The sequence below is a fragment of the Polypterus senegalus genome, chromosome 1 (assembly GCF_016835505.1).
Source record: "Polypterus senegalus isolate Bchr_013 chromosome 1, ASM1683550v1, whole genome shotgun sequence".
NCBI classification, from domain to species: domain Eukaryota; kingdom Metazoa; phylum Chordata; class Cladistia; order Polypteriformes; family Polypteridae; genus Polypterus; species Polypterus senegalus.
The window spans coordinates 312,489,677-312,511,417 of record NC_053154.1 but is presented as its reverse complement, the minus strand read 5'-3'; the positions used below and the strand labels follow the sequence as shown (position 1 = coordinate 312,511,417).

The following is a 21,741-nucleotide window of genomic DNA, read 5'->3' as shown; positions in this document are numbered from 1 at the left end:
CGTGCCAATCATTTTAACTGGACATCCGTGTAATGTCCGTTGTCCGAGGTTTACATCCATGCCTTTGGCCGGACTCCGAAAAGCCTCCTTTGTAACACGTAGATTTTTTTAAGAAGCTGCTTGCCGCAAGGTAAGACAGTTTTCACACTGCCCACCGGATACTCTGACATGAGTTTAAAGGTCATAAACCGGCCTGAGCCGGGTCCCACCTGTGGCCTCTGAGGTGTGAATCGCCCCCTCCTCCCCCTTTAGATTCATGCGAGTGCCGCATGTATTGGAAAAAATGACCGCCGTATTCCTAAGGAATAGCGAAATGTTATTTTAAAGCTTTAAAGTGCCTTTCTCTATCCCCAGATGTCCGATCTGTTTAAGGCAAACTAATGTTTAGAAAACTAAATGCATTTCTTCCACAATATGTTTCCTTAGGGCCAGATGATATGTGTGTTGTACTGGATATACTTTTTATACACGTTATAAAGCCAGGGATAGATTTTTATATGTAATTTAAAAGGTAACTGCTGCATATGTCTGTGTGATTTTTAATGGGCTTATGTCGAACTAGTTATCTCGTGTTTTATACGTTATCATTAAAGTCTTTAACTTTTAAACATCCATCCGTCCTGGAAAAAGTAGCTACGCGCCCCTGCAGCATGGGGTTGGAGGAAGGGGGGTTTACGCCCAGCTGTTGACAAGCATACGTGTGCAGGGACGAACGCAGCAGGGGGGCTGTCAGTTTCCAGGCCTGTGGCGAGCACTGGCTGATCTACAGTAGATGCACTCCGTGGCTCATACAGTTTTTAGACTGTGCCTGTTTGGGTCTGCGTAGAGCTAGCAGGCTCGTGGGCGCGTGCAGGTGGCTGCCTGCTCCGAGAGTCTCTGTGTAGACAGAGAGAGACGGTCAGCTTGTATTTCGAACTACACGCACTTGCCTGCGCGTACGCGTAGAGCTTCGGCCCTGGTCATCTCGCGACCGCGCCCAGGGGGCTGCCAGCTTTTCAGAGCAGAGCCAGTCTGTGATCTTTCTGTGGGAAACTCGTCATTTTGTTTTTCTGTGAGATGGGGAAGGCGGCTTGACTTAGATCAAATAAAAGCGGTTTACAAGTGATAAAGCAAAGATAGATATTTTAAATAATAGATACCGGGGGACCGACATCCATCGAACGGCTCTTGACAGAAAGAGAACTAATTTTAGGGCGGGCACAGGTGGTCCCTCACCAATCACCAGGGGCGGGGCACATCCTTCCAATCCACCAATCAGGTGGAGGGGCAGGGCCAGCACTCACACCCACCAATCAGAGAAAAGTGGGCTTAAGGTCATCAATCAAATTTGTTTGACAGAAGGTCCCTGACGTATTACTACTGTTGGGATTGGCTCCAGCAGACCCTCGTGACCCTGTAGATAGGATATAGCGGGTTGGATAATGGATGGATGGATGGAGGTATAATTACAGAGGGCGCTAGGGGACTGAGAGATTCAAAGTTCTGCCTTAGCGCCATTTAGCCCTGACACGTAGACCTCAACCTGGCCACAGTTTAGGTGAAGGTTCTTTATGGTATTCCATGTTCCACACACACACACCTCAAAGATGTTCCTGCCAGAAAAAAATTTATTTGTCTCCTTGTATTTGAGTTTTTGGATTTGTTTAGAAGTGGATGGGATGGTGTCCTGGCTGACTCCTGCATCAAATCTAATTTTACTGTCTTGGGGTCTGGCCATGCAAATACATTTATGCTGTGCTGTGATATTAGGATTTGCAAAAGGCCATATACATTAAAAAAAAATCAAAAGATCAGGGAGGATTTTCATTTCTTATGAGCAAATAGCTCATTTAAATTCAAATAGTTTACTGGAAATCACGTGTCTAAAGAAGACGCACGAGCTACACCTGTTGTCAGACTGCCAGCAGACCTTTTAAAAAGCCCGAAGAGCATCAGCTGTGCAGAGCGTGAAACACCTTGAAGTGCCGGGAGTAACAATGGGGGCAGTTCTGGGCAAGTAAGAGAAACGTATTTGATTTCTTTATCATCTCAAGTTTCTGTTTATGTTACAAAGATGAGGATTAAATTACAGTAAATCCAACAATATTACTTATGGTTTGATGATGCTCTTTGTTATTTTTAGGATATCATTTTGAAGCAAATATATTCTGGGCTGAATGAAATTTCTTGAAATTAAAAGTGTCACTTTTATTTTAGTTAACCAGAATCAGTACTTTTTTATATGCTGTTGACGTGTGAGTTGGTGTCTTTCTCCCCAAAGACAAGTCTGAGTCTCAGTATCTTAGCAAAATCAGTTCTCTTTTACTGGAAACAGGACAGGCCATGCTATTTCTTGTAGCTGGATGTACCATTCTACTACACAGACACAGCAAACAGGAGGGTCGGGGTCAGGGCAGTGGCCAAGTTATAATGTTCCCTCCATCACCCACCAGGCAACAGTCGCTTATTGCACATGGCAGCGGTCAGCTTGTAGTTGTTTCTGTGGCACTGTGACAGACAAGCAGCCCTCAACAGATGCGGCAGTCATGATTACGTGTGTCGTCCCATTGGGGAGAGTCTCAAAAAAGTCTCACAATGCAGTCAAATCTTTTAGGTTTTTACGTATTTTTTTACATGTACAAGGTGTTTTATTTTCATTCCACTTTATCAATTTGAACTATATTGTTAAGTCCATTACATTAAATCCAAATGAAAATCTGTTGTAATTCCAGATTACATTGTGACAAAACTCGAAGTTGAATCCTTTCTCAAGGCACTGTAATAACAGATTTATTCTTCCATCTTGCAGATAGTGGTCTGACATTGGATTCTTTCAATTACAAATTACAAACTTTTTAGGTGTACTCCATAATCAATATGGAAAAGTGTCTCATGTCAAACCACAAAAAATATCAACAAAAAGATTAAACATTACCATAAAGTTAAAAAATCTAATACATTGACTTGTAATGGCATGAAGAAGAAGAAGATGAAGATAAAATTCAGGTAAAGAGCAAACACCTATTGGAATAGTAAGTCAAAAAGCACAAATGTCAAAGTGATTTTCTGCTGTGTGAATGTCTCTGCTTGCTACTGTAATTAAAGTTGACTTTTTATCAATTTCATAAGAATTTCTTGCCTGTGGCATCTTAAAACCTGTTTAACTTGGATGACTTTAGAAACAACAAACGAGGCACAGCTTTCGAGAACCTTGTTTGTTCAGCGGCTCTTTCAATGTCGACAGTATTGTATGGTGATAAGTTTGCTCGCCACCATGAAAAAGACCCTCTTTTGTGATATGGCTTTGCTAACACATTGATGAGCTGGCAGAAGACATTAAAAATCAATTACATGAGAGAGTCTTGCCCATCGAAATTTTTACACCACAGCAGAATGAATCAACTGAAAGAAGACAGTTGGCTGAGCTCTTTGTGTTTGTGCAATATGGCCTTGATAAACTTACAGGTGAGAAAAGAAATAACAGATAATGGGGGGGGCTGCCAGTTAGGACCTTCAACTTACAGAGAGGTGCAGGAGATAACTGGCCAATTTGAGACACATTCCTAAAATTAGTTGGTGTGGTGTGATGCTTGTCCTCAGTGGCAAAATACAGGGTGGTTCATATCTAATTATGCAGATCCAGATCGTCGGGATGATTTTGATTTATGCGGAGGTGATTCCAGTTCGGCGCAAAGGCGATTCTTCATGTCGTCAGTTCGCACACTTCTCAATGGTCCGGGATTTTTCTGGTGATTTTCTATGTAATAAACGTAATAAGTTATAGCGTAATGAAAATTGCATAATTAGATCTGGATCACCCTATACTGTACTCATTCTACTTAAGACCACGTGTATAGTGTTCTTTATCAATTGTTCTAGTCAAACAATTCAATCATTTTAAATGTCTTAGTGTATGTTTAACTAGTAAATAGTTTTTTAAGAACTTCTTGGGATGCAGTTCCTCTTTCATAATAACTAGAAGGGAAAAACACAATAAGATGCTAATATAAAATTAATGTTTATTATCACATTGATCTTTTAACATCTAAAATTGGATGATGAGTCCCATCTTAGTGAGGACATCTGGCTTCCCCTGGAAAGCATTAGAGAAGAAGGCCTTATTTTGGGAGTGTGTTATAGACCACCCAATGCAACAACATTTATTTCTGTAGCACATTGTCTTACAAATAATGCAGCTCAAAGTGCTTTACATGATGAAGAGAGAGAAAAAAGACAAAATAAATAATTAAAATTAGGGAACACTAATTAACATAGAATAAAAATAAGGTCTGATGGCCAGGGAGGACAGAAAACACACAAAAAAAAAACTCCAGATGGCTGGAGAATAAAACAAAATCTGCAGGGGTTCCAAACCATGAGACCACCCAGTCCCCTCTGGGCATTCTACTTAACATAAATAATCAGTCTTCATTGTATTTAGTGTTCTCATGGAAGGACTTGATGATGACGGTCATGTGGACTTCTGGCCTTTAATCCATCAATGTAGGTACATCACGATGCGTTGATTAGGTGGTGGTGGTGCAGGTCTCCACCACAGAAAAGCAGAAAAAGAACAGAAGAGAAAGTAGGGGTTAGTACGGATTGTGGAGCCACCATGAATAATAATGACAATTAATTGAATATAAAGACCATCAGGATAATGAGTTTTCAGCAGTGTTTTAAAGTGCACCACTGTATTAGCCTGGCGAATTTCTAATGCTAAGCTATTCCAGATTTGAGGTGCATAGCAGCAGAAGGCCGCCTCACCACTTCTGTTAAGTTTAGCTCTTGGAATTCTAAGCAGACACTCATTTGAAGATCTAAGGTTACGATTTGGAGTGTAAGGTGTAAGACATTCTGAAATATAAGATGGAGCAGAGATGATTTGAGGCTTTGTTAACCATCAGCAGTTTTTTAAAATCAATGCAGACAACAACTTCAATGCCCCTCTCCTTAGTAAGTTTTAAAAATGCATGTTTACAGGGCAATATTATAGTCGTAGGGGACCTCAACTACCTGAATATTAATCGAGATAAACTTGCAAATGGTGGAGTTCAAAAGCAGGAGTTTTTAGACGTAATCAGCGACTGTTTTTAACACAGTATGCCAAAGCACAAACGCATCTGTCTGAATTTAGTACTTTGTAATTATCAGGACAGAATTGAGGGTGTAGAGGTGATTGAACCACTAGGGTCAAGTGACCATAATACAATACAATTCTCAGTGTTTTGGAAGAGTGCAAATGCAGAGACAAAAACTGTTAAGTTTGACTTTGGCAGGGCAACTTTTGAGCAGATGCGGCAAAGACTAAGAAGTATGGACGGGGATACGTTTTTAAATGTGGAGACGGTTGAGGAGCAGTGGCACAGGTTTAAAAATGTTTTTCATGTAATGCAACACAGGTACATACTTACATTTGGAATGAATGGGAAATTTAAAAATGTTCACAATGGGTTAATAAAAAGGTGAAAAAGAAGCTGCAAGGAAAAAAAACAAATGAATAAGGCATATAACAGTAGTAACTCCAATGTGAATTGCAGGGTGTATGAGAATATGAGGGCAACCATTAAGAAGGACATTAGAGAAGATAAAAGACAGAAAGGAATATAGCAGAAAAGGCAACTGGTGACCCAAAGAGATTCTTTCAGTATTTTAGCACTTAAAGAACAGCTAAGGAGGAGGTGAAGTGCATCAGGAGTTGTATAAAATGGCACCAATACTGATCAAAAACTTGACAGGTGTAAGTCCTGCCCCCCTAGATTTGCAGTACCCCCAAGATGTAGCCTTGTTAGAGGAAGTTCCACCCTCTTGTCTGTACCTGCTCTTTGTTGCTTTATAGGCATCAGGCATTTGGCCTGTCATCTGAATGGAAGTAGTCAGCCATTTTGACTGTAGTCCGAGAGGAGTGGCCATCTTAGTCATGGTTTGAAAAGGGGTGTGCAGATTTGGAAACCGAGGACGACCTTGGGCCTGTAAGGAAACAAGGTAAGTCAGCTATGGGGCAGCGCAGGGCATCCTAGTCCTAGGTGAGTACAGCGCCAGCCTGTGCAGAACGTACAGAGAGTGTGAGTGACAGACATAGAGAGAGGATGTCAAAAATGTAAAAAAACTCTGCTCATATTTTTTTGCTTTAATTTTCGTTAGTGCAGGATTCGATATTAAATGTTGCACAAGATAATGCCATATTCCGTAGTCCTCTTATCTTTTTCATTCATTAATTACAAGTGATTAAAATGAAAAGTTTGATATCTAGTGAAATATTTAATATCGAGTACTGTACAAATGTATTAATTTGAGAAAGTAAAGTAAATGACTAGGGGTCGATGGTTTTAAAAGTTTTTAGTAAAGGGGTCTGCGGCTGAAAAAAGTTTGGGAGCTTTGCTTTAAAGAGAACTAGCAGAATACCCGCGCTTTGCAGCGGCGAAGTAGTGCATTAAAATTTTTATTAAGAAGAAAATTAAACCTTTTTAAACTGTGGGAAAATATCCCAATAATTATTTGTTAAGGATCTCTTTGTATGCCACATTGTGAGTTCGGCCCTCCGGTTGTAATATGACCAAGCTGTGCGCTGAGCTTACTCTTGAGCATGTAACTTACAGTTGGCCATGTGAACAGTAATCTTGTCTCAAATCTCACAGCTTGGATTGCTGCTGTCATAATCGGTTTGAGTTTCATGGTTTGTTTCAATTACGACAGTGTTTGCAGGATTTGTTGTGTTGAAGTGACATTCTGTCAAGCGTTGTAAGCACACAACCGGTTTCATCGATAAAATCACATCCAGCTTTTGAGAGTTTAAACATTTATAAACATCAAAGTGTCCACTACTGAAATCGTCACCTGTGAATCTAAGATGTTTAAGAGGCATTGGCGGTTGTCGAAAGGTGTAAAATATTTGGCCATTTCGGTACACTTGAAAGCGACAACCGAACAATTCAGCGGCAGCCATCAACTCACATGCAGAACCATAGATGAAGGGCTTAAGCATTTGACTCTTCTAGTGCTCCTGTGTAGTATAATTATCTCCTGTACCGTCATCAGTCCACACCTTGAACCTGTCCCCGTCATTCAATACATAAGACAGAATGTTCCTCCAGATATCAAGAGTGAGCCTGATATGGCCGTGCAATATGTAACAAAGAGAATGGTTAAGGTAAGTGGTATCTCTGGGCATGGAAACCACTCGGTAAGTGACAGTTCTTTGATCGATAGTGATCATCTCGATAGACATGGTAATGGGGGTTGGAATGATAAAGGAAACGGGTACCTGATCAATGTAAAGTAAGTGTAAAATACCTACACAATAACTATAATTGTAATAAACAAACAATAAAACAGCGGAGAAGCCGTGGATTAAACAAAAAGGCTATAGTTATCAGTAGGGAGACGTGAATCCCGTGGCGAAGCAAGAAAGGGAATGTAGAGACCGGAGCGACGGACGGTCTTATATAGGCAGGCAGCCAGCCAACAACGTGGGAGGCATTGGGATGGGGGACCCAACGCCGCCTCACACGGTGACCAAGGTGCAGGCTATGGATGTATATTTGTACGTAAGTAGGATTCAGTTAGCGTTGGGAACCCGTGTACCAAATTTCTTGAAGATGGGCCCATAAGTAACAAAGACTGTTGAAAAGTTCAATATGGTGGCCGACAGTGGCATCATACCACCGAAATAAGTACGTACATTGGTTTCGGTTAGTGCAGGGAACCCGCCTACCAAATTTCGAGAAGATGAGGCCATAAATAAGAAAGTTTAACATGGTGGACGTTGTTGACCGTTATGACCATTACGCGTAGAATTTCTAAATGAAACCTGCTTAATTATTGTAAGTAAGCTGTAAGGAATGCGCCTGCCAAATTTCAGCCTTCTACCTACACGGGAAGTTGGAGAATTAGTGACGTTGGAAAGTTCAATACGGCGGCCGACAGTGGTGTCATACCAACGAAATAAGTATGTACATTGGTTTCGGTTAGCGCAGGGAAGCCGCCTACCAAATTTCGTGAAGATGGGGCCATGAATAAGAAAGTTCACTATGGAGGACGTTGTTGACCGTTATGACCGTTACGCGTAGAATTTCGAAATGAAACCTACTTAACTTTTGTAAGTAAGCTGTAAGGAATGGGCCTGCCAAATTTCAGCCTTCTACCTCCACGGGAATTTGGAGAATTAGTGACGTTTGGAAAATTCAATATGGCGGCCGACAATGGCGTCATACCACCAAAATAAGTACGTACATCAGTTTTGGTTAGCGCAGGGAAGCCACCTACCAAATTTCATGAAGATGGGGTCAGCCTTCTACCTACACGGGAAGTTTGAAAATTGGTGACGTTGGAAAGTTCAATATGGCGGCCGACAGTGGCGTCATACCATTGAAATAAGTAAGTACATCGGTTTCGGTTAGCGCAGGGAAGCTGCCTACCAAATTTCGTGAAGATGAGGCCATAAATAAGAAAGTACAACATGGTGGACGTTGTCGATCGTTATCGACCGTTATGACCGTTACGTGTAGAATTTCGAAATGAAACGTGCTTAACTTTTGTAAGTAAGCTGTAAGGAATAAGCCTGCCAAATTTCAGCTTTCTACCTACATGGGAAGTTGGAGAGTTAGTGATGAGTCAGTGAGTCAGTGAGTCAGTCAGTCAGTCAGTCAGTGAGGGCTTTGCCTTTTATTATTATAGATCTACTACACTCTAAAGGAGACTGGCAGTTTTGGCAGCATTAACAACCTCTTGAGAAATGTATCAGGTCGTGGAGAAAATATCAAGCAAAAAAATGTGTTGAAGAGAGTTTCATAACACTTTGGTGCAAAATGTACCAAAACAGAACAATATTTTACATTTTGACATGAACAGTGAAGTATAAGCAAGTATAGCAGAACAATTCAATAGGACGTTAAAGTCCCGTGAGAACAAAAAACAAAACAAAAAAAAAAAACAAATCTGCAAACAAACCTCAGGCAGGGCGCCAGCCCACCGCAGGGCACACATACACTGTGGGAGGAAACCCACGTAGACACGGACCCGGTAAGTGAATCCACTGTGCCGCCTTTATATATTTCTATTTCACTAAACTATACAAACCATTCGGGCTAACATTCGTTTACTAGATGGTCATCCTCTACAATGAAGATCGTATTTTCTGAAGCAATGTGTTTTGTTGTTGCAGAATCCATGTTTTGCTTCCTAAAGTCATAAATAAAGGAGATAGGAGAGTGTCACCATGGAGAGGTGCTGTTGTGCACCTTAGCAGCGTCAGACCGAGACCCATAGATAGAGAACAGAAAAGACAGAGAGACAATGGTGATGTAAAGGAGCCAGTAAGAGCAGGAGACAGAGGAGAGAGAAGGCCAGTACAAGTGTACAGATGCTACACTGTGGCGCTGGCGTTTGACCCGACAGAGACAGACGGACACAGAGAGAGAGTCACGGGGAGCCATTCTCTCCTGAAGCCGATTATGTATGGTTATGAAAACTCTTAGCATTTCCTCATCATTAGATGCTGTTTTTCTTTATATGTCCTGCTGAAATACTCGTAATAAAGAGGTGGCAGTTTTAACTTGATTGTTAATTTCTCAACCATTAATCTTTTTTCATTTTTTATCTTTATGGTTTCAAGTTGGTGATATGTTTTAGGAAAATATACTTAAGAACAGCTTTTCCTTTGGTACACTCTCATGAGCCAGTGAAGAGTTATAACTCACCTTATTACTTCAAGTCATTTTTATTTGTTCATTCTGTAGTTTTTTGAGATTGTAAACAAACAATTTTCACATTTTACTTTACTGAGACAGTGGCTGGTGAAGAAACCTACTAGGGGACACTAAGGCAGTCAGCTGTGTGGTGCAAACCACAACCCTTAACTTTCAACCATCTTGGTAGATTTCATTTTAATATCACGGGATGGTTCCCTGCACACATACATCTTAACACCAAAAGAGAGCACCGAGTCTTGCATTATGCATCATCACTGCAACACGTGCCACATTTTGCCACAGCAAAAGATGGTATAAGTTGGAGGATCGGAATTCTTCTTTTTTCTGGTGACAGACTAAATGGCTTTGCTATTAACTCAGTGCTTGTTATTATTATAAAACTAGACATTAAGCCTGTTACAATAAAGGGCGCTAGAACATTAGTAGGAACAGTCTATATTAAATGGCAAGGGACCTTGTATGTGGCTGTAATATGTGTCACTGTATTGTGTGCCTTTAATTTTCTCACTCAGTAATACTGGTTTGTATTTCCATAAAATGCCTGTAATTTTGTCTGACAGTAATACAGTGGAACCTCGGCTCACGACCATTTTTCGTTCCAAAACTCTGGTCGAAACCCGATTTGGTCGTGAACCGAAGTAATTTCCCCAATAGGATTGTATGTAAATACAATTAATCCGTTCCAGACTGTACGAACTGTATGTAAATATATATTTTAATAAGTTTTTAAGCACAAATATAGTCAATTACACCACAGAATGCACAGCGTAATAGTAAACTAAATGTAAAAACATTAAATAACACTGAGAAAACCTTGAACAATAGAGAAAACTAACATTGCAAGAGTTTGCGCTATAGCGTTATAAACTGTTCGCTAAAAACACTTTTTTTGATGAGTTTTAAGCACAGGTGAAAAATAAACATTTGAAAAATCCGTAACTTAATAAACCACTGAGAAAAGTAACATTTCAACAATGCACGCGTGTCTGTGTGTGTGTGTGTCTCTCGCGTGCCTGTGTGTGTGTGTATCTTGCACGCCTGTGTATGTGTGTATCTTGCGCACCTGCGTGTGTGTCTCTTGCACGCCTGTGTGTGTGTGTATCTTGCACGCCTGTGTGTGTGTGTGTGTCTCTCTCTCGCGCGCCTGTGTGTGTGTCTCTCTCTCTCTCTCTGCACAGGGAGAGACTGAACACGTGAGACCCCGTGCATGCACACTTCACCAGAAGACACACACACGGACACCTGGACACACACAGGGGTTTTATTAAAGAGGATGCTCCTGGCTTCTGAGTCACAAAGTAGGTAGCAATCTCCAGCTTCAAGGCTTTAGCATTTTTACTTATACTTTTTAGTATAAATATCCTCCAAAAAAGAAACAATAGCGTACTCCTTAGCATCAAGTATATGTAAAAATAAAACATCAGGGTGAACTCAAAACACAACCCAACCCACCATCTCAGAGTTAGTCATTACACAGCGCATCGATACATGTGAGAAAAAATTTACATCCATTATTGAATTTTGAGTATTAAGACATCTACGCCAAATCTGGTCATCAACCGTTGAAACAATTGCTCTGTTTTTGGTGCTTGACATTTTCTCCATGACCTGATACAATTCTCCAGAGGCTGCTAATGCTGTGAAAACCGCCAGTCTCCTTGGGAGTGTTCAATCATTAATAAGAACAGCGATGGAACAGCAATAAATTGATGATTAACTAACCACCCCAACCCACCACGAGCCAGAATAGTGAATTTTATTACAGGGACGGGTGAGGTGTGTAAAATCAGTTTGCCAAGAGATTCTCTGCAAGACTCGCTCAATCAACTCCCACAGGAAAGCCAAACTATTTAGCTGACAAGCATCAGCACTGCAAATGGTTTGGGGGCAGGTGTGACTGTTATCACGTGCCCCATTGGTCTGAAGTATGGCTGTTTAGGATTGGGTTGAATCAGAGGGCATTCTATAGCACAATGCATTATGGGTGTAAGGATTTGGACAAGGAATGTATAAATGTGGTTGCTTTACCCCTCCCTGTCTCTCTCTCACCATTATGATGAAGGAGCATCTCACACACCATGAACTGAAAAGAAGACCACACTGAGAATTGTGGACGAAAACTCAGACCAGACAGCAGGTGCGGTTATAAAGCAGCTTTATTTTTCAGAGTCACGGTGAGAAGAGTTTCAGAAAAGCAGACAATCAAATATACATGACAGCGTCAGGGCTCTTCTGAACCCCGTCTGTTGGGTGGGGTCCAGTTTTATACCCCTAGAATGCGTGATTTAATATCATTATAAAATGCAACAGTCAACACATTTATTATTCACAATCCTTGAGCCCCTTCAACGCCCCTTGTACAACTTGATTTCTTTGTTATGGCGTTCAGATGTAAGCTAAGGGAAAACGTGATAAGGCAGACTCATGTGTGGAATGCTTAGACCTTGAGTCCTTTGCACAAATATTTTTCTGTTAGCTAAAACAAAGCATGGTTTTACATGGTTTGTAAAGCGTACTTCTCAGACATGAATTAGTGCAAGGGAGAGAAGAGAACATTCGTCTTCCACAGAAGCACAACTTAGCGGCCATTTTGAAACAGGCATTCAGCCTTTCGTGAAGAAAGCTAGAAATGATAACTAGAGACATCAGAAGTAACTAACTAGTCTGTGTGCCACCTGAAACTACACATTAGCATTTATCAGGTTATATGGTTGCCAATATTCACGTGTTCATTGCTTATTGTTATTATTTTATGAATATTATCACTAATACATTATTTAAAGTTGTAACTTAACTTCTGTTTGTCTTTTACTCTGTAATTGCCTGAGGTTAAAGATGTAGAAGGGAAGGTGGGGAGAAGTTACAAAGTACAATAGCTTATAAACAATGGTAAGTCTATGAGATTTGAGGCATTATGACAAAGGCTTCACAATAAAGAATACAAAAGGGGATAGCAGAGTAATATAGAACTCTACCAAGACAAAACAGCAAGTAAGCTAAACATGCAAATTAATGGAAATAATTACTGAGGATAAGGTTGAGCAGCACATGGCAAGAGATGGAGTTTTACTGAACAGTCAGTACGGGTTCACAGGATGGAGATCACGTTTTACTAACATGGTAGAATTCTATGAGGAGGCAACAAATAGATCTGAGCAGAGTGGTGCATATGGTGTTATTTCTCTTGACATCCAGAAAGCATTTGATAATGTGCCAGATGAGAGGGGATGAGAGGGTGGCCATCAAACTAAAATAAGTGGGAGTTCAGGGTGATGTTTTTAGATGGGTGCAGAACTGGATCAGGCATAGGAAGCAGGAGTCGCTGCTATTTTTAATTTATATAAATAATATGGAAAATAATATACAGTAAGTAACAGGCTGGTTAAGTTTGCAGATAATAAAAAGATAGGTGGATTGTCAGATAATCTGGTAATTTACTGAATCATTACACGTTTGCACTTGCACTTTTTACAGTTTTTTTACACATTGTTGCACTCATAAAGACAGAGTTCAGAAGTCCTTAAGAAGGCTAACAGAATGTCAGGTTATATAGCGCCTTAATGTGTGGAGTACAAGTCACAGGAGGTTCTGATCAAGCTTTATAACACACTGGTGTTATTGAGTCCTGTGTGCAGTTTTGGTCTCCTGGCTACAAAAAAGACATAGCAGCACTAAGGAAAGTCTAAAGATGAGCGGCCAGGCTTGGGGATGAGTTATGAGGAAAAATTAAAAGAGCGAAGCCTTTTCAGTTTAAGCAAATGAAGATTAAGAGGATTAAAATGTTTAAAATTATGGATCAAGTCTGAGACTGTAAAATGAGTTCATCAAGAACATTGGAACACCGTTCGAAAGTTGTTAATTGTAAATTTCACACAAACATTAGGAAGTGTTCCTTTACACAGACATGGAATAAGTGACCAAGTAGTGTGGTAGACTTTAGGGACTTTCAAAATTCGACTTGATGTTATTTTGTGAAAATTAAGTGTATAGGACAGGTGAACTTTGCTGGGCTGAATGGCCAGTTCTCGTCAACATTTTTGTAATGTTAAAATGATTTAACATACATTGAATAAAAATGAGGGGGTGAGAAGTTGCTCAGGTATCTTCAGACCATCAGAAGTGGTGCAGTAACCTGTAAATCACAAGATTATGGAGCCTGTACAGAAGATGGGATGCTGGTGTGAAACGACAGCATTTATCTATCCACACTTTGCAGATACTTCTCTAGTGCTGAGGCCTATTGGCCTGGCTGTGTCTCAACTGGCAAGTTTTGGGTAAAATCCTGGCATTGTGTTGGCTCACAGTGTTGGGAAAAGTGTAGCAAATCAAGGTTGTATTGCAAGTTCATTGATTAGGGTTTCCATTTTACTCTTCTCTTTGAATATTATAATGCCTCTGAAGTTTCAGTACATTAAAACTATCATTTTCTTCCTCTTAAAGCCTTCACACATTCATGTGGGGTCACTCTGTATTGACATAGCCCCCCAGTCTTTGTTGTAAGAACATCAAATGTCCATTTATTTTGGATTGGCAAGCTTTTTATTAACTAGCATCCCTTCCTGACACCAGCCATAGTTCTCGGTGGTGGGCCTCACCTTTAACTAAAAAGTCAAAACCTGCAAGGTAGCGGCTTAGTGGTACCTGCCAGCCTTGAAGTTTGGATTCAGAGTAGTTTTCTTTGTCCTGGACACAGCTGACTGCCAAGCCTGGTCTGCCTGCGATCAATTGCAGTTGAGCCTGAGGCTGCAAGGAAGCCATTTTACTATGGTGGGCTGTGTGGAGCCACTGCAGTAGTCTTGATATTATTATGGGTTATTGAGCACTAGATGGGGCCTACACACTTTTCACATTTTATTGTTATACAACACTGAAACCCAGTGGATTTATTTTGGTTTTATTGACAACAGAAAAAGACTCTTTAATATCAAAATTAAAAAAAAACAAATCTCTGCAAACTGGTCTAAGCTAATTTACAAATACAAAACATACAATGATTGATTTCATATCTATTACAACCTGTGATAGGAACGATCCAGAGACATCAAAAAGGTTTGGGGCAGCCACCCATATATTATGCCCTGGCTGCAAATGGGTACATTTTTGTGAGTTGTTCACAGGTCAGACTCCAAAACAGAACTGATTTAAGGCTGTTAAAGATGGCAGCGTTTTAAAGGCCGAGACATGAAGTGACATCATTGGAACCTGAACCAGAAGTGATGTCATTTGCACCAGAAGTGATGTCGTTATTGGCGCCAGAACCTTGCAGGAATTTTCTGTGGATGGTTTGCAGAGGATTGGAAGAGAAAGTTAGGGCACTTCGCCACCCCCTGGTCTGGCATGGAACTTTTATCATTCAGGCCCTATAGCTGCCTCCCAATCGCACATGTGTGACACCCCCTTTAATGTGACACATCACTGGTGCAACTGGTTTAGAAGTCCACTTGATGTCATCTGTCTGAGGTGTCACTTGATTGTATCTGGAAGGTTGAACTTGTGGTGAGTCAGCATAGTGTCCTGACCTACACAATGATGACAAAGGAACACAGTAAGAAAGTCCATGAAAAAATCAAACAAGAAAATCACCAAGTCATGAAATATCAAGAGAAATCAGTTATAGAGAAATGGAAAGTGTATGACCGAGATGTAAATCTGCAAGAACACAAAAGCTGAAGAACAGGAGTGAGGGGGGCCATCAACAGACCTCTGAGACCTCCGAATGATCTACACTGAATGATGTTGGAGAGACAGTGCAGACAACAACTATGCTGAGGGGCTTCATCAGCTGCACCCTTTCAGGAGAGTGGCAAAGACAAAGCCACAGTTTTAATTAAAAAAAGAAGAAAAACAAAAACAAACAGGAGGTACGTGGGAGACTCTGAAGGCTGCTGTCCAGAACTGAGTATTTTTGGCCATCAGACTAAATGCTGTGCTACACTCCACATTATCACAAATATACCATGTCCACTGAGAAGCATGGCGGTGGCAGTATCAGGTGGTGGAGACGCTTCTCTGCAAAAGAACCTGGAAGTCTAGTGAGGGGAAATCGAAGGCAGCAAAATATTGGGAGGAAAACTTGATGAAGTCTGATAAGATCCTGTGCCTTGAGAGAAGACAACAAGCCCAAGCATAAAGCCAAAGCTACAGAGGAATGGCTTCAGAACAACATTGTGAGGGTCTTGGAGTGGCCAAGTCAGAGTTCAGATCTCAATCCACCTGAGAATTTCTGGCTGGATTTGACAAAGGCTGTTCACTCACAACCACCATGACACCTGACAGAGCTCGAGAAGAATGAGGAAAAATGGCAGTGACCAGATGTGCAAAGCTTAAAGAGATTAATCTACTGAGACCCAAGTTTAAAGCTGATAGTAAAGGTGCGTCTACTTAATACTAACTGGAAGGGGTTGATCAACTATACTGGTCTACACCAAAATCCAGCACACACAAAAAAACTGCATTTTATAAATTTAGGTGTGCTAAATCGATTACAGAAATTGGAATTTCTCTACGATTAAACTGTTGCCACAAGCTATGAGATTTGAATAAAAAAAATAACTTTTTAATAGAATAATTATTTTCCATGTTCAGAATTTTATTTTAACTATACTTTGAGATGCAGAACAGTAGTCTTCTTCGAGATGATTTCTGACGCTCACATGACTCGTTTGGCCATTTTAAGGGGGCTAGCGGTGATTTTGTGGTGAGTAGCGTCCTTGGGGGCTTCAAGGTTTTGAGGTCGAAGTGTGTATTCTTTCGACTTGAAAGAGCCCCACAAGAAGAAATCGCATGGAGTGAGAGCAGGTGAACATGAAGATCACCCAACATCACTGCGTAGGGAGGTCACATCCCCACAAAACTTTCTTTAAAATTGTGTTGTTTTTATTTTAAACCATCATCTCTCTGAAATTGGATGTGACAGAGCAATTGTGATTTGGATCCAGCATCCTCAAATGTTTAAAGAATGCCTAAAATTTCTAACTGAAGCACATTTTATTTATTTATGTATTTATTTGCAGATCAGTGTTATTTAGTGCTTTATGGCTGAAATTAATTAAGAGATCTGATTAAATTTTGGAATTGAAGACTCTCTTTTTGTTGTCAATAAAAAACAAAATTATATCCACCTGGATTCAATGTTATATAAAAAATAAAATATGACATCTTCCAAGTAGTGAAGACTTGTTATAGGCACTGTATATATAACGGGGGTCTCCTGATCAGATTTAGATGCCCTAATCATCCATATGTCAGAATTAAGCAAAATGTTTGCAGGTCCTGCTCAAAATTAGGAGCTTCTTTCAAAATGTATGTTTTTAAAGTACTAGTATTCCATCTAGCCAATTATTAAATCTGCTTCATATAATATTATGAGTTATAAAAGCCAAGATCTTTTGTGGCAACAGTAAGCCAAAGGCAGGATGAAGATGAAGATCAGAGTCCCTAAAGAAAAAATGACAGAGATTTGTGGAGAAAAGGCCCACTCTGAAGACATGGAGACCAAGCCAATATCATAATGCAGTGTCCTGGACCACCTATAATTCTACTTCATTGGTAACTCCATTCTGACCAAAATGAGTGAATTACATGGCACTCTGTGATGGACTGGCACTCCCACTAGCACTGATTCCTGCCTTTCAGCTCATCCTGCTAAGATGTTCTTTTCTTCCTCCCTGCAGTCCTGTATTTGACTAAAAAAGATGAAAAAATGGAGAGAACTCCTATTTGTAATAAACTGCTAAATTTACATCATTTATGTGCTTAATTTCACAGGCTGGGATTCTCATCTCAAGATGGCTCACCTTTGGAGATGGCCGCCCTGGGCAGACCTTTCCAGGTGGGGATGCTCTATGACTGTCGCACTGATTCACTCATTCCAGGTAAGAGCAAATTCAATTTTTTACATTTACTCTCTCAAACAGACCACCTACAGTGATATTTTGGGATCCACGTTTGACTAAATTAGAATTTTTTTGTTTGTTTAATTTTGTTTTTCTCACCAGATGTCACTCTATGGGACTTGGAAAACCTCAAGAAAGACCTCAAAATTAGACCTCAGAAGGACACGCAGTTCAATATCATCACTTTGGACTCCTTGGATGAGAAAACTTCCCTCTTAAATATGTCAGCCTCTCTTAAAGCGAGCTTCTTGTGTGGCTTGGTTGAGGTTGCTGGAGCTGCCAAGTACCTCAATGACACCAAATCATCCAAACGACAGCCAAGGGTCACCCTGCACTACAGCACGACCACCAGAATGGAGCAGCTCAGCATGAGCCACTTGGGTAATCAGAACGTCGTCTATCCAGAGGTGTTTGAGGAGAAATCAGCCACTCATGTTGTCACAGGCGTGTTGTATGGCGCTCAGGCATTTTTTGTTTTTGATCAATGGGATACTAAAGTGGAAGAGAACCGAGATAATAAAGGAAAACTAGAAACATTAATTAAAAAATATATTTCCGTAGATAGAAAAAGAGGCTTAAAAATGACAGATGCTGACAAGGAAACCGCTGACCATCTTAACTTCACATTCTATGGTGATTTTCTCCTTGATCACAATCCTACAAGCTTTCAGGATGCCATGCAGATTTACAACAATTTGCCAAAGCAACTTAGCAAAGATGACAAGCTAGCTGTGCCCGTCCAGGTCTGGTTGTACCCGCTGAAACATCTCAACTCATGGGCTGCTAGGCTTGTACAAGAGATCAGTGTGGCACTCGTGTCCAAATCTCAAGAGGTCCTGGAGGAATTAGACGAGCACATTATGAGGTGTAATGACATCATGAAGGACGGTGTTGTCAATAACTTTCCTATAATTAGGAAAAATGCAAATGACTTTAAATCAATACTTAATCAATTTAAATATACCTTCCAGAATGAACTGGCAAGGGTCTTGCCAAATATCAGGGGGGGTAATGCAATTGAAGAAGAGCTGGCGAACATTCTGAAGAAGAAGGAAGAGTCACCATTTAAGAAGTGTGTCATAACAACATGGCTGGATAAAAGAGAAAAGGAAATCACTATGCTTAGAAGTTTCTTTAATCGAATTGATGAAATGAAACTTGATATTGTTATAAATGACCTGGATAAATTCATTTACAATACTAGTATTAAAAATATTGTCTGCTTGACTTTCACTTCACTCCACGTGTGTCGCTCATACATGTCAGAAATGGAACGCTATCTTCAAGCCCCTTCTAGGAAGTCCTCATATCATCTGTCAGAGCCAAGTGAAGAGTTAATCATCCAGAATTTCAGACAGCATTCCCAGCGTTTCATTGAGTTTGCTGAAATTAACCAAAGCAGCAAAACAATGAGATTTCTTGTCCACTCCATCCCTGATGTTGAATATCTTGGGGCAACAATCTATTTGTATGAATGTGGGCATCTCATCAACCAAAACTTTCAGCTTCCATCAAAACCTGAGACTCTTGTGGTTGACTCCCAAACAGAAGACAGTGTAACCCTAAAGTTAGGACCACCAAAGTGTGACATAGAAGGTTACAGAGTGGAGTATAAGCGACTCGAAGATGAAGAGTGGAAGACTATCAACACAACTAATAAAATTGTAAAATTTACAGAGTTACGTCCAGCTTCAACATATCAACTCAGACACAGAGCCATTTGTCAAGTTGGTGTGAGTCAGGCCAGTGATACGATTGTAGTGAGGACACTGCCCGTTAAAAGGCCTACTGGAAGACATGCTATAAAAGACAAATGTAAGGAGATAAAAGATGGAAAATCTAGACTTAATCTTTTGCCTTTGAAATCACAGTTCATAAATACTGTGAAGAAGATAGAAACATATCCCTATGAAAACAGAACATCCATCAAACCTTCAAAAACAATTATGGTCCTTGGAGCAACAGGCTCTGGCAAATCCACCCTGATCAACGGAATGATCAACTACATCTTAGGTGTCCAGTGGGAGGATGACTTCAGGTACAACTTAATCCATGAAGAAACATCTAGGAGTCAAGCTGAAAGCCAAACGTCTTTTGTCACTGCCTATGAAATGAACTACCAGGATTTTTTCAAGGTCCCATACTCCTTCACTATAGTTGACACACCAGGTTTTGGAGACACCAGAGGAATTCAGCAGGACAAAAAGATCACTGAGCAGATACGAGAATGTTTTTCATCTCCACAGGGGGTTCAGCACATTACCGCAGTGTGCTTTGTAGTTCAGGCATCCCAAGCTCGATTGACACACACACAGAAATACATCTTTGAGTCCATTTTGTCCATTTTTGGTAAAGACATTGCCAATAACATCCTGGTCCTGATCACATTTGCTGATGGACGGCGTCCACCAGTTGTCGATGCCATCACAGATTTTAACATCCCGTTTCCCAAAGATGACAAAGGAAGCCCGATTATTTTCAAATTTAATAATTCTGCCCTTTTTGCTAATAATGACGAGAATAATAGCAGTGATGATCTAATGTTTGACAAAATGTTTTGGGACATGGGTGCAAAGAGCATGGAGAGGTTTTTTAAGGCTTTAGAGAAGATGGATGATAAAAGTTTAGCTCTAACTAAAGAGGTGCTTGAAGAGCGCAAGCACTTGGAGATGGTAGTGGAAGGACTGCAACCTCAAATCAAAGCTGCGCTGAGTAAAAGTGAAGAGATTAGACAAATCTGTGACATTTCTGAGCGCATTACTGACACAGAGAGCAACGAGGATTTTGGGTATGAAGGGTATCATGAGCTTAAGAAGAAATATGAACAAGAACAAGGGGAATTGATGACAACTGAGCAAGTGGTTGAGCGACTTCTGTATGAACTGGATGATGTGACAAACTTGATTTACAAACTCGTTGCAGAGTCTCATTATTGTATTAAACGACTTGATGAAATCGCCCTCAGACCAAACCCGCTCTCCTCTCCAGAGTACATTGAGCTCCTCATTCAGGCTGAAAAACGAGAGGCAAAACCAGGATGGATGAACAGACTGAAGTCACTGCAGGAAGTGAAAGAAAAGGCAGAAATAATAGCAAATCTCTGTAGAAATGACCAACGCTCACCAAGTGTCCAAACCAAAAGTCAAAAGAGAAAATCATCAGAGCCAATGTACCCACAGAATATCAAAGTTACAAAGCGGACCTTTTGAAAATAAAATCAAAAATTGTCAAAAGTTAATTTGCTATATGTGGTTCAATGTTAGATACTGAAAAACTGTCTTTTGGACCTTTGAATCCGCACAACTGATGACATCTGTTTGGGAATTTGATTTTATTATGATGGGCAGCACGGTGGCGCAGTGGTAGCGCTGCTGCCTCGCAGTTAGGAGACCCGGGTTCGCTTCCCGGGTCCTCCCTGCGTGGAGTTTGCATATTCTCCCCGTGTCTGCGTGGGTTTCCTCCCACAATCCAAAGACATGCAGGTTAGGTGCATTGGCGATTCTAAATTGGCCCTAGTGTGTGGGTGTGTGGGTATGTTTGTGTGTGTCCTGTGGTGGGTTGGTACCCTGCCCAGGATTGGTTCCTGCCTTGTGCCCTGTGTTGGCTGGGATTGGCTCCGGCAGACCCCCGTGACCCTGTGTTCAGATTCAGCGGGTTAGACAATGGATGGATGGATTTTATTATGATGTAATCAAGAATGTTAAAGTGTGTTTTATTCATCTTTCTTTTTATTCTAACTACTTTATTGAAAACATTTTTGGAAGAAAGGCACAGCATTGACCTGTAACTTTGACTATTTGCATTTTACTGTAACTTCTTATCTCTGTAAAAGTAACTTATCTACGGCAGACATTATCCAGAGTTTACTAGACGTGAGACAGCAGACCACCAATGAAACATACAAAAAAGAAAGTTAAGGCAGTCTGGCATGATGAAACAGAAGGACAAAGTGGGCATTGCCCATTCATTTAGGTTCATAGTGGCACACAAGGCCTGTTCAGACAGCAGATTCAATTTAGAAATTCAGCTCTACTTCCCAACCTGCATTCCTAAGTGAATGGCTGAGCAGCAGATCGTACCAACATTTGGTCAGCTTTGTTCTGCATCTGATAACAAAGGTGTCAATCAGAGTTGAGCGGGCACTTTGTAGAAACTCC

The 21,741-nt window shown here is 40.6% G+C and overlaps 1 protein-coding gene across 1 annotated transcript; it reads left to right on the top strand.

Annotated features, from left to right (window-relative positions):
• Positions 1-1,931: 1,931 nt before the first annotated feature.
• Positions 1,932-20,817, top strand: LOC120515236. The gene is made up of 3 exons (XM_039736059.1): positions 1,932-1,996; positions 17,457-17,563; positions 17,687-20,817. The coding sequence occupies exons 1-3, from the start codon at positions 1,977-1,979 to the stop codon at positions 20,791-20,793; spliced, it is 3,234 nt and encodes a 1,077-aa protein (XP_039591993.1). The 5' UTR covers positions 1,932-1,976; the 3' UTR covers positions 20,794-20,817.
• The last annotated feature ends 924 nt before the right edge of the window (positions 20,818-21,741 follow it).